This window comes from Lagenorhynchus albirostris, chromosome 5 (genome assembly GCF_949774975.1).
Source record: "Lagenorhynchus albirostris chromosome 5, mLagAlb1.1, whole genome shotgun sequence".
Taxonomy (NCBI): Eukaryota; Metazoa; Chordata; class Mammalia; order Artiodactyla; family Delphinidae; genus Lagenorhynchus; species Lagenorhynchus albirostris.
The window spans coordinates 34,848,489-34,862,453 of NC_083099.1; the positions used below are offsets into that span (position 1 = coordinate 34,848,489).

Here is a 13,965-nt window from a genome sequence, read left to right on the forward strand (position 1 = left end):
CATATACTGTCTATAGTTTCTCCTGTTGAACATAAAAATAATGTTGCTCCTTTTTGCTTTTAAATTTAGCCACATATATGAGACCAGAAGCACAAAATCCACTTTGTGAGCCCCCAGCTTCCTGTTAGCATGACATTAATGGAAGAATCCACCCTGTGATTATATTAAAAAGGGAAAATAACTGAACAAAAGAAGACTGGGATTTGATCTTTTTACTGGGTAAATTTAGTTGCCTGAGAAACAGGAGGAAATTATTTCAGTGCCAAAATAATAAAACATCATCTGAATTTGCTTTTTCTCTCTCATTCGGGATCTTTAGTTGCCTTTGGTGTGGTAGGAAAAGGAGTGGCTGTAACAGGGAGGAGACAGTTATTCATACAATTTCCTTTGACATTTTGTTCATGTTTCACTTTTAAAATTTTGTCAGCCTTTGTAGTCGTCCAGTTAAATTTGTATATCCAGTTCTTCTCCTAAAAATGGGTGACATTTGAGTGCTATAAAATTAATAGGAATGTGATGCAATGGACATAATTGCTTTCTAGAAAAATCTCATGTTTATGACTCATTGTCAGAGATACAAATGTGAGACCGGAAGTTCCTAGAACATCGATACATCTGATTCCTTATGTACATTTTCCCAAGAAAGCTCTTTTTCAGTAAATAGGATCTCTGCTGGATTTTTTTCTTTTGGCCTCTTGGTTGTCTCAAATTAGAAAGTCAGGAAATGACTGAAATAATAATTTACTGCACTTGAATGATTTGGCATAGTATATTTCAAGAAAAACATTCAAGTCCACATATTGTCAATTTTGAATCTTATTCATTAGCACCATGGCCTTTTGTGGTTCATGTGGTTTTATTTCTGGGTTTTCTGGTGGTGTAGCCCCACCAATGATAACTCATCAATGCTCTCTGATGAAATCATCCAGGTAGGGGCACTGAGTTCCCAGACCCCTCAACTTGTTGGTGAGGCTACCGTTACAAAGAGTTCCAAAAGTGACTTGGGCTGCTTTGAGAGTAAGGGGAAGAAAGAAAAGTGAATTTTTAAAGGCTGCTAGAGCACAATCTCATTAATGTACATAGTACACCTTAGAGATTTTATTAAGATTGGAACGGGTTTTAAGTTTGCCTTTGCATGATCTAGAAGGAAAATAATTTTTAATCTAATTGAGTGTAAATCATTTTATAAGAAATGGTCAAAAACACAGATTGTGGAGTCCATTAGACCCAGGCTTGATTCCTGACTCTGTCACTTGGCAGCTGTGATTTAACCACCATGAGTCTTACTTTTACATCTATGAAGTGGGGCTGGCAATACTTATCTCAAGAGACTGTCTCAAGAATTCAGTGAAACACTGTCTGTGTAGTTTGTTATTGGTGTCGTTAGTATTAGTGGCTCAGAAAACAAGCTATTTTTAAAAGAGATTTATAGAGCATCATAGGCTTTTCTCCCTTTTTGGCCCTCGTGGGAAGATTCAGTGTTTGTGCTGCCAAACTGGGAGCCGAGGGGGCCTGAGCAGGATGCATCATGATTAAAGCTGTGAGAGGAAGGGAACCAGAGAGCAGGTTAATTTATAAAATAAAGGGTTCTCTATGAAGGAAAAAATAATAAGGAATCTAAAAGTTTCAAGGACTGAGAGAGAAGGGTGCTGGAATTTTGGGGGGATAGACAGAAAGAGGGAGAGGCAGTACAGTGTGACACTCAGGGGAACCAGAGAAGTCAGGAACATTTGGGCAAGTGTTGTGTGGTGTAAGTCCCCAGTTGCCCCTTTTATTGAGAGTCTTCTTTTTTAAAAAAAGTTTTAAAATTGAAGTATAGTTGATTTACAATGTTGTCTTAATTTCTACTATACAGCAGAGTGATTCAGTTATACATGTATACTTTTTTATATCCTTTTCCATAATGGTTTATCACAGGATATTTAATACAGTTCCTTGTGCTATATATAGTAGGACCTTGTTGTCTAACCATCCTATATATAAGAGTTTGCATCTGCTAATCCCAAACTCCCAATCCATCCCTCCCCCATCCCCTCCCCCTTGGCAACCACAAGTCGGTTCTCTGTGTCTGTGAGTCTGTTTCTCTTTTGTAGGTAAGTTCATTTGTGTTATACTTTAGATTCTACATATAAGTGATATCATATGGTATTTGTCTTTCACATTCTGACTTACTTCACTTAGTATGATAATCTCTAGGTCCATCCATTTTGCTACAAATGGCATTATTTCATTCTTTTTTATGGCTGAGTAGTATTCCATTGTGTGTGTGTGAACACACACACACACACACACACACACATCACATCTTCTTTATCCATTCATCTACTGATGGATTTCCACATCTTGGCTACTGTGAATAGTGCTGCTATGAACATTGGACCTCCATACTGTTCTCCATAGTGGCTGCACCAATTTACATTCCCAACAACAATGTAGAAGGGTTCCTTTTTCTATTGAGAGTCTTCTTAAGTAGCTATCCCACAGGGAGGAGAGTGGAGCAGAGTGGTTAAGAGCCTAAATTCTGGACCTGGAGTTCTAGGTTCAAATCCTTATTCATCACACTTGGCTGAATAGTTGTTTTACTTCTCTAAGCTGCAGTTTCCTTCCTGTGAAACGATTCTCCTGGGATCTCATGACTTCATATTGAGTGCTTGGCAGATATATAAGAGCTTGATAAATGTTACATGAACTCAGTGGTATCCTTTTTAAAAAGGACAATAATCGTTTTCATTATTCTTCTGAAGACATTATGAGGCTTAATTCATTTAATTCTCAGGAAAACTCTACAAGTCAGGAGCTATTATTATTCCCATTTCACATGTGATAAAACTGAGGCACAGAGGAGTCAAGTAACTTGCCCAAACTCATACACAGGGAGTAGCAGAGTTTGGGTTAGCCTCAAATATTCTGATGCTGGATCCATACTCTTGTCTTCTATACCATCTACATCCCATATGTGAGCATCTGGTCTTCAGATGAACAACTTCTAGGGCAGTTTGCCTTGTTTTATAAATGCTTGGTTTGTACTCAACAACCTTGCCTCTCAAAGTGTGGTCCATAGGCAGCAGGATCAGTGACACGTGGGAGCAGAGTCTCAGGCTCCACTCCAGGCTCTTGTAACAGGAACTATGTCTTAACAAGCTCCCCGCGTGATCCATGATCGTGCACAGCCTGAGAAGCTGCTCCAGGATGTGAACATGTAGGAGATGGGCTGTCTCATTAGTGTCCAGCGCCATGCTTGCCGCCTAAGAATAAATTTACTTTTGATCTAACAGTAGATCAGGAAACGTTGAATAGGAAATAAATTCAGAAGTTGAGGGAACAATACCTGGTTTCTCCTCAGCTGAGTGAATGATGCTTGGGGCCTCTGGATCCACTGCAGCACCAGGCACATAGCAGACGCCCTGTCATATTTCTTGCATTGATATGGAAATGTGTGATAGAGACATCCAGCATAGCAGCCTTCCTGGATGTGCAGTGACGTTTAAAAAGGCCAAATAATGCCGGAGCAAGCAGAACAGAGATTGTGCAGTTATTCTTTTTTTACATCTTTATTGAAGTACAATTGCTTCACACTGCCATGCCAGCTTCCGCTGCACAACAAAGCGAATCAGCCTTATGCACACACATATCCCCACATCCCCTCCCTCTCCCACCCTCCTAGGTGGTCACAAGGTACCGAGCTGATCTCCCTGTATGCGCTTATTCTTAACATAGCTTTAAGGCAAGCTGGTCCCCTGTGAACCCGAGCTGATTCTCTTTCCTCTTGAGCTCTCTATTGTCTTGGCGTTGTTTTCAGCTCATTCAGAAACTAATTAAGTTTCAGGATCAATTTGTCCTGTTAGAGAGTGTTGATATGCTAAAGGAGTGGTTTTTTATAACTTAAATTATCCAAGTGAAAGGACAATTATAATTTGCTTCTAAAATTGGCCAAAAGTCAGCTTTCATCAAAATAATTCTCAGCAGACTTCAGTCTCTGTAAAACCAGGCTATTGTATGAAAGGCAACAAAAGGATTTAAATAGGCCATGGAAAATGTATTGATAATCTGGCCATATTAATCCTGTCTTTTAACAGAGTGTGAAATTACTTGTTTACTCCACTTATCTGGAGCCGGATGTAGCTGATCACTGGTTGACAGAAACGTAGTTTGTGATCACCTTTCAGCAGTGAGCTTCAGCTGGGCCAAGGCCAAACAGTCTGAATTCACTGGCCTATATACCATCTCCAAAATCAAGGTCAGGACTGCTGCTACCTCTGGACAGCCAGAGGAACTCCTGATCTCCAATATGTCCATCTAGGTGTGCCTTTCATTTGTGCATGGACATAGCCTATATCCTGTCCCCCCAAAAGTCAGGATTTGTAGTGGTTTCATCACCAATCTACAAATATTATCAAGGCGAACACTATTGGGGTAAAGTATAAGAAGTAGTCCCTGATCTAAAGGAGACTAACCACTGTGGTGAAATAGACCCTGTTGATGCTCTGCCCAATTCCACTTTATCAAGTTAGTGTATCCATCCCCCAGTGCCCAGTGGATATGAGTGTTGGCTGTGAATGTTTCACAGCTGTGCTTTTTCTGGAGACTTGACTGATTGTTCTCAGCCAGTGGGTGACAGGGACCAAACCTAAGGACTTATGCCAGCCCAACCCTAGAATGAGTGTAAGCCTGAAGGAGCCAAAGGAAGAAACAGTACTCCCAAAGTGAAGTGAGAACCTTGGAGATGGAGTTGCCTTTCAGGACCTGGGTCATATAGGGGTTTGGCTCACAGTTCTGGAGGCTGGACATCCCAATCAGAGTTACAGCGTGGTTGGGTGAGGGCTCTCTTCTTACTGTGTTCTCACATGGCAGAAGGGCCCGGGGAGCTCTGTGGTCTCTCTTGTAAGAACACTAATGCCATTCATGAGGGTTCCACCCTCAGACCTAATCGCTTCTCTAAGTCTCCACCTCCTAATCTCACCACCTTCAGGGGTTAGGATTTCAGCATATGAATTTTGTGGGGGGACACAGACATTCAGACCATAGCACAGGAGGCTAGCCAACAGTGAGCTGTCATTCAGTGGAGGTCAGCCTCTTAGGTCCTTGAGCAGAAGAAGAAGGGGGGGGTGAAATCGATGAAAAAAGGAGGAATAAATAATGACCACCCTTTGACAATCATAAACTTTCTTCTCTCTTCTAGTCCAACCATTGATTAATTTTTATCAAATGATTATTTCATCATGTCTATTTTCCCAGCTCTAAATCCTCCAAGTGTTTGCCTAAAAGAATGGTTCATAAAAAATTTTAGATCATATACCCCACTGGTTTTAAAAAAGTCTCTGAACATGTGCCCCAATTTCTTTTGTTAATTCATTTATAAACGATTTAAATTTACTACCAGCTAATATCTCAGAGTACTATGTACACTTACAGTTTAGGATATATCATTCATGGTTATGGCATAAATCCATATTTTGAGAAGCTTTCCTAATAGTTTTAAATTATTTTAGACAGCTTTTGGCCTATGTGATCAGATTGTCACTTATATTTTACTATCTGCCTTCTGATCGGCTAATGTGTATGAATCCTCAGACAAACTACTGATTTGAGAGGTGGTTTTGTGCTCTTAGGTGGAGAGTGTTATGCCCAGACTGTGTGGGCTGCAAAGAGAATGTATTTAAGGGGTCAAGTAGAATCTTAATCCTGGAGTAATAGCAAGAAAATCGAAGAGAGTTCCAGTTGGCAGTGGGAGAATGAGTGATTTAATCTTGAGAGCAGTCAGATTACAATAATAATAGCTCTACTTTTGAAGCATCTACTGTATACCTGGCATTGTGCTAAGCACTTTACATGTATTATTTCATCTGCCCTTCATAGCAACTCTTCAAGGTAGGTATTACTACAAGAGAGGTTAAGAACCCTGTTCAAGGTTACATAGTGAGTGAAGGAGCCAGGATTTGACCCTGGAAGGAACTGTATGTCTCCTTGACAGTCTTTTTTCCATTACATACCACAATTAATACTTGGCATTAGAGCAGGTGTTCCATTCTATAGGCAAGCTTGTGTTATACAGAAAGGAGTCAGTGGGTCCTGGATGAAAGGAGCCAGCCTGAAAAGCCTCCCATCTCTGTGACATTCTGGAAAAGGCTATGCAGACAGTAAAAAGATCAGTGGTTGCCAGGAGTTAGGGAGAGATGAATAAGTGGAGCATAGAGGATTGTTAGGATGGTGAAACTACTCTGTATGGTACTGTAATGGGGGGGTACACGTTATTATACATTTGTCCAAACTCATGGAATGTGCAACCCCAAGAGTGGACCCTGATGTGAACTATGGACTTTGGGTGATTATGATGAGTCAGTGGAGGTTCACCGATTGTAACAAAGGTAATGGAGGAGGAAGGTGGCATATGGGATATCTCTGAACATTCCTCTGAATTTTGCTATGAACTTAAAATAGAAAATAGTCCTTAAGAAAAAGAGAGAGAGAGAAAGGGGATGGACATGACCATGAGCCTGTAAGGATAGGGCCAGTTAGAAGGGGTAGCAATGCCTCCCAGAGATAGGAAAGGCCACTCAGAACTCAGAAGAGCAGTGTGGAACCAAGGAGCCAACTAATGCTTTGGGAAAGCAGAACTCAGGAAGGATAAGCTGTTCTTATCAAAAAGTTGATAGAGAGTTCACAACATTTTTTCCAACACTGCCTGATACAAAACCATCCTCCTACTAGTCTATTCCTTCTCTGTGCACTTTTTTATAACCTGAAGTTCACATATGCTCTGCCTTCTATTTTGCTCTAATGATTGGTCTGCTCACAATATGTAAAAATAGAGGAACCATCATTTATTAAGCTGTACACTTATGATTTGTGCATTTTCTATATATGAATAAAATTTGTTTAAAAATAGAAAGAATGATTCTGCATGGAGGTTGAAATAAATCAACGATATTGTTATATCCGCTGTTACTTTGTAGATTCAAACAATTCTCCAGCCAGCGTTTTACATATGGTAAAAAATAGCATGGGCTAAAAGATAGAAAACTGGCATTTCAGTATTAGCTCTTCCATTAGAATAACTGTGTGACACGGGCAAGGTTCCAATCCCCTCTCAGCTTGGATTTTCTTGTATGTAAAAAAACAAATGTCCCCAAATCCCTATTAATATTCAGTATGATAGAGGATAGAGCAACTCTCACCCTCAGACTAATCCCACAGCACATATTGAAAGAGAATCCCAACTCCTTCCAACTGCAAACTCCCCTTACCTGATATTTTAGAGCAGAGACTGGGAAACATTTTCTGAAGAGGTCAGAGAGTAGGTATTTCAGGCTTTGCAGGCCATGCAGCCTCTGTTGCAAATACTCTGGGCTGCAGTCTATTAAGGCAACCACACACAATATGTAAATGCATGACCAGGCCTGTGTTCCAACAAAACTTTATGTATCAAAGCAGGTGGCAAGCCAGATTGGGCACACAGGCCATAGTTTGTCCACTTCTGTTCTAGGAGATAAATTTCTGGTATTCAGTGCAACTTCCCTTCAGCATATATAGGGAAAAACATGTGTTCATAATAACTAGATAAATAGGGAACTAGAGAGTTGGAATGTGGAAGGGAGGGAGGGCAGAGAGCCTTGTGATGGAGCATTGGGAGAGAAAATTCCAGTGACATCTGCCATGAGGGAGGGGCATTGTCAGGTTGGAAAAGGTTGCCTTTGGCATGGAGCTAGCTGCTAAGTTTGGAGAGACCAGCTGGTGTGTGTGTGTGTGTGTGTGTGTGTGTGTGTGTGTGTGTGTGTGTGTGTGTGTGTGTGTGTGTGTGTGTGTGTGTTTAAGAGGTTATGGTGTACGCAAACCTAGCATGGTGCCAGATACCAAGGGGACTCACTGAATATTTGTGGAAGAAGGGAAGGGAGAAGGATGGATTATCCTCATTTTATAGATGAAGAAATTCCACTGTGGGACACCAATGCCGTTTCTCATAGGGAATCTACAGGGAAACGGAATTTCATGAGAAGGATATTGATTTCACCCCTGAGAGGCTCTGTCGATGTCCTTACAGGCCCAGCCCTCCTCTGAGAAGGAGAGTGTTGGAGGGTTCTGGGGGTTCCCTGTAGCCCTGGGCCTTGGTGATGCAAAGTGTCATTGAAAGGTGACCATGTGAGGACAGGAAGGAGGCCTGCAGTACTTACTTGTGGCTGCTGTTTCCATGGTTTAGGCTTTGTGCTGTCCTTCAAATGGTCACAGTCACATTTCTGACGTGGTAGCAGGAGCAGGGAAGGGAAAGGAGAGAATGGACTAATGCACTTGAGGCAGGAGATCAGATGCTGGGTCTCTCTTGGACTTGGTTTGCTGAAGGCATCTTGAGAAATGGAGCCAGGGTTTGGGGAAGGGAAATTTGGACTGTTTCTTCAGGTCAGACAATGTCCTTCTCTGTGCCATCACACAGAAGGAAAAGAAGAGCTGGATTTGGGAGGAATCTGAACAACTTGGAATGTGACTAAACTGATTAACCAACAACTCTGTAAAATTTCACACAAGCCATGCACTTAATATAGAACTGGATTACAGTTTGCAGTCTGTTGCACTAATTCGTTAATATTATTTCACAGACTAAAAATTTTACTATGCAAATGTATGCAAATCATATAAGAAAATAGTGCTCTTAGCCAAGTGCATTAGCACCTATTGGGTATTTTGGTTGTTTTTTCTTTTGGTTTTGTTTGTTTGTTTGTTTCACTGGAACCCTGACCCTGCTGTGGAAAGCCAGATAATTAATATATTCAGTACTCGATAGTGTGTGTTGAACATTTTCCTGAAGGGTGCCTGGGAAGCTTTTTCCTTTGAAAAATACTGTGGTGATTGGCATGTGTTTTTTCCTCTTTTTCTTGCCTAAAACAGAATGAAGAAGATGAGCAACATTTATGAGTCAGCTGCCAATACACTGGGAATCTTTAACAGCCCCTGCCTGACCAAAGTTGAGCTGCGTGTGGCATGCAAAGGCATTTCCGACAGAGATGCCCTTTCCAAACCAGACCCCTGTGTCATCCTCAAGATGCAGTCCCACGGGCAGTGGTTCGAGGTAGGCATGTCCAGTGAAATGGACAGAAGCATGGCGGGAGGAGTGATTTGAAAATATTTTGGCATTTCCTGTCTTCAGGTCGTTTATTTCGGTGAGATGGAAAATTCTAGAAATGAATATGATCACATTTCTGTTTATATCATGATTTTTATTTATTTAAAAAATTTTTATATTATATTGGAGTATAATTGATTAACAATGTTGTGATAGTTTCAGATGCACAGCAAAGTGATTCAGTTATACATATACATGTATCTACTCTTTTCCAAATTCTTTTCCCACTTATGTTATTACAGAATATTGAGCAGAGGTCCCTGTGCTATACAGTAGGTCCTTGTTGGTTATCTGTTTTAAATATAGCAGTGTGTACATATCAATCTCAAACTACCAGTCTATCCTGCCCCCATACCCTTTTCCGTGCTAATCATAAGTTTATTCTCTAAGTCTGTGAGTCTGTTTCTGTTTGTAAATAAGTTCATTTATATAATTTTTTTTGATTCCACATATGAGTGATATCACGTGATATTTCTCTTTCTCTGTCTGACTTACTTCACTTAGTATAATAATCTCCAGGTCCATCCATATTGCTGCAAATGGCATTAATTAATTATTTTTAATGGCTGAGTAATATTCCATTGTATATATGTACCACATCTTCTTTATCTATTCATCTGTCGATGGACATCAACATCCATATCATGATGTTTTAATACTGTGGATATTTTGACATTTACCCTTAATTTGTGTGCTCACTTTAGACGTAGTAGCCCCTGGGGATGGGCAACAGGGACTGCCTTACAGGGGCCACATCACACATTTATTTTTTGGAGTGAAAACTTAATATTAGCTAAACTTTATTGTTCTAAGTGCTTTATGTAAAATAGCTAATTTTGTCCATACAACAATCCTATGGGGAAACAGACAGGTGAGGAAACAAAGATTAGGTAAGTGGAAAATCTAATATTTCCCAGTCAAGCTCCAGGGCCTGAGCTCTTTATTGCTATTTTATACTTATGGTGGCCATTGGTGTGGTCTTTGGTGGTTTGTGTGGCAATATTGCATGTTGAATTCTGAAGTTGGGTTCTGTTTGTTTATTTAAAAGTTGAAACAAATTGGATGAGGACTGTTTTTAAGTTTTGGGTTGTTTTGTTGTTGTTGTTTTTAATTTTTGTTCTTGGTACGTGGTCTAAGTTAGCAATGTTTTTAAATATCTGGTCTCAGGTGGAAGGCAGGAGAGGGAGGGACAGGGGGTGCAGCCAAGGAAGCAGTTGTTATTGTCTCTAAGGGAACCAGATGCCCAGTGGAATTTGGGTGAGGGGTTTGAATCCATACTGAGTAGATCAAGTGTAGACAAATACCTTGTTTGGATCCCTGAGGATACACTTGAGTCCTTCTTCCATCTGTTTGCAAGGAGCTGACAGGTGCTCCTCTAGGGGCCAATGTCTTCACTCCACAGCAGGAAGAAGGCTCAGAAGACCTCACAGGTAGCATGTTTACTTACTTGTACATATGTGATAAAAGCCACTTCTCTGAAAGGGTGGTTTGATAGAAGTTGGTAAGCAGATGAAATTCAGGTGAGAAGGCAACATAACACGTATGAGGGGACGAGTGACAGATGGCAGATAGGGGATCTTCATTTAACTTCCAGCTCATCCAGGTCTTATATTATAAATATAAAACAGCATTCACAGACATCTTAATGTGTAATGTCTTTTTTTTCCCTTCTAAATATTCTCCATGACTTTGTTGGTGGGCTTTACTGTCTTTTATTTTTTGTTTAACAAAACTAAATGGAATATCTACATTAGGATAATAGGACCGTCTTGGATAATTAGAGGAAAAGACTTCATCTCCTGAGACCCCCCCCTTACATAATTTATTTATTATTTGTATATATTTCTTTTCAGTCTTTTCCTTCTGGCATTCATATTCTTACATGATACTTATCATGCACATAAAATTTTCTTTCCTGATTTTATTACTTAGTAGTATATTTTTTTCCATATTGTTATAATATTCATAATTATAATTTTTAAGACTGCATAATATCCCATCAAGCAGATTTATTTGATCATTTTCCTATTTTTTTCACATTGAAGTTGCTTTCAAAACTACCCTATTTTGGGCTTCCCTGGTGGTGCAGTGGTTGAGAGTCTGCCTGCTGATGCAGGGGACACGGGTTCGTGTCCCGGTCCAGAAAGATCTCACATGCCATGGAGCGGCTGGGCCCGTGAGCCATGGACACTAAGCCTACGTGTCCGGAGCCCGTGCTCCGCAACAGGAGAGGCCACAACAGTGAGAGGCCCGTGTACCGCAAAAAAAAAACACAAAAAAAAACCCACAAAAAACTACCCTATTTTAAATAATGCTGCAGTAAACATCTTTGAGCATAAGACTTTTCCCTTCTTTTTGGATGAGTTCCTAGGAGATAGTCTGTCAAAGTGGAACTAGTGGAACAAAGGATAGGACACTTTGGGGGCTTTTGATACATTTGCCAAATTGCTTTTCCAAAGTGCTTTTCTACAGAGTTACTTAAAGTGTGTTTGCCCACAGCTACCAGCCTGCAAACATTTTGTTACCAGTGCACAATGAGATAAGAAGCTTGTGCCACATTGTAAACTGATTCACTGCTTCCTTCATCTAGAAAGTCTTACTCTTTAAAAGTAGTGTCAGCTGAACTTCCAGCATCCTTAGTGATATGAGTGATTTATACTGTGGAACTTTGAGAAGCACTTCTCTAATAAATTTTAACCTTAAGACTATACATTTAGGATATAGTTTGGAAAACAGAGCCCACACCAGGTAGCTAATAGAAAAGATTTTATTCAATAACTAATAACAAAGGAGTTGGGAATCTTGAGAAACTAAGTAGGAACTGTGAGGAAACCCAGAGATTAACAACAGGAAGCTGCTACTTGACTTAGGGTAGAGCAGTGATATACTGAAGCTAGCTTGTAGAGGCCTGAGAGAGTCAATTGTTAAATCTTCAGGAATTTTGCTAGCCTGGGTATAAGTATTTACACTGCAGACATTGGCAAACATTTCAAATCAGAACTTTCTCCCCACCAAGAGAACCGGTTGCTAAGCATTTACCAGCACACCACTGGGAGAGAGGGACAAAAGAAGGTGTTAGTACCAGCTGGGCCATCGAGCAGAAGCTGGATCTGTGGAAGGAGGGCCTATCTAATGGTAGCCAGCAAGGTAGAGGAGATGCAGGTAATGCTGGAAACGTTGCCTGAAAGGGAGATGAGGAAGGGGTTGTCATCTCAGGTCTCCCATCCATGCCTTCCAGTGACCACACCCCTGGTGGAAGCCAGTTGGCAAGGTTCCAGGGAAGAGTCCAGAACACACTTGAAAGCACAGAGGTAACTGACAAGCACATAGACCTTCTGACAACTCACAGTAACTGGGAGAATCATGTACTCAGTTGTGAAGTAGTGCATATTTATTTAGTGCTAACACCTACTTTTTGGTGCAAGTTCAGTGCGTGGTCCTGTGCTCAAAGTGAGAAGCACCTGACAGTCTATTTAAACCACACACCTACTACCTTCTATGTTTAGTGAAAGCTGGCAAACATGGCCATTGCCCTGGGACATAACTGATGCACATTTTCCTGTATCTGTCCCTTAGAACATGTCTGCAATTACGGAGAGATTTCTATGTGCAGAATTACAGAATTCAGAGAAAGCAATGCAGAAGAGGATTCATGCCAGCTGTGTCAGTTCCTGAGTGTCTTTGTTATGTGAAATCTGGTAAATGACTAAGTGAAGAAAAAACAAAAACCTGAGAGGCTAAACTGATTTGCATAATAAAGAGATTGTTGGGGGTGTAAGGATGAGAGAGAGAAAAACAAGGTGAGCTTCTTTTTCAGAGTTTTGAAGTTTGGCAAAAGAGCCTCTCTGGAGATCAGCACTGTCCACTAGAACTCCCTACAGTGATGGGCATGTTCTCTGCCTGTGCTGGCCAGTAGGTAATCGACAACCAGAGGTGGCCACTGAGCAGTTGAAAGGTGGACTGTATAACTAAGGAATGGAAAAGTTTAATTATTGAATTTTAATTAATTAGAGGGTAAATAAGTAGCTGGTGTGATTTCGGAGTCTCCATGGGTGGTACAGAATTTGGCTGGGTGGGGAAAAGAGGAAAGGGAGTTTGTTAACACATTACTACCATAGGCTGTTGCTTTTATAGCTGAACCTCTTTTGGGGAAGACATACCTAGAGATTGATATTTCTTTGTTATTACTCGTGATTTCTGGCCTGTGCATTTTGTTTTTGTTCTTGTTGTTTGTTTGTTTTTATCTGTTTCATCTTTTTTTTAACATCTTTATTGGCATATAATAACTTTACAGTGGTGTGTTACCTTCTGCTGTATAACAAAGTGAATCAGCTATATGTATACCTGTGTCCCCATATCCCCTCCCTCTTGCGTCTCCCTCCCACCTTCCCTATCCCAGCCCTGTAAGTGGTCACAAAGCATTGAGCTAATCTCCCTGTGCTATGCAGCTGCTTCCCACTAGCTAGCTATACATTTAGTAGTGTATATATGTCAATGCTACTCTCTCACTTCGTCCCAGCTTACCCTTCCTCCACCCCATGTCCTCAAGTCCATTCTCTACGTCGGAGTCTTTATTCCTGTCCTGGCCCTAGGTTCTTCAGAAAGTTGTTTTTTTTTTTTTTTTTTAGATTCCATATACATGTGTTAGCATACGGTATTTGTTTTACTCTTTCTGATTATCTTCACTCTGTATGACAGTCTCTAGGTCCATCCACCTCACTTCAAATAACTCAATTTCATTTTCTTTTATGGCTGAGTAATATTCCATTGTATATATAAGCCACCTCTCCTTTATCCATTCATCTGTCGATGGACACTTAGGTTGCTTCCATGTCCTGGCTATTGTAAATAGA

The 13,965-nt window shown here is 40.6% G+C and overlaps 1 protein-coding gene across 1 annotated transcript in view; it reads left to right on the top strand.

Annotated features, from left to right (window-relative positions):
• Positions 1-13,965, top strand: part of CPNE4 (copine 4) — a 576,520-nt gene that overhangs the window by 147,440 nt on the left and 415,115 nt on the right. The window contains exon 2 of the mRNA XM_060149187.1: positions 8,878-9,058. Coding sequence (XP_060005170.1) covers positions 8,879-9,058 — 180 coding nt within the window. The 5' untranslated portion in view covers position 8,878. The remainder of the gene's footprint in view (positions 1-8,877; positions 9,059-13,965) is intronic.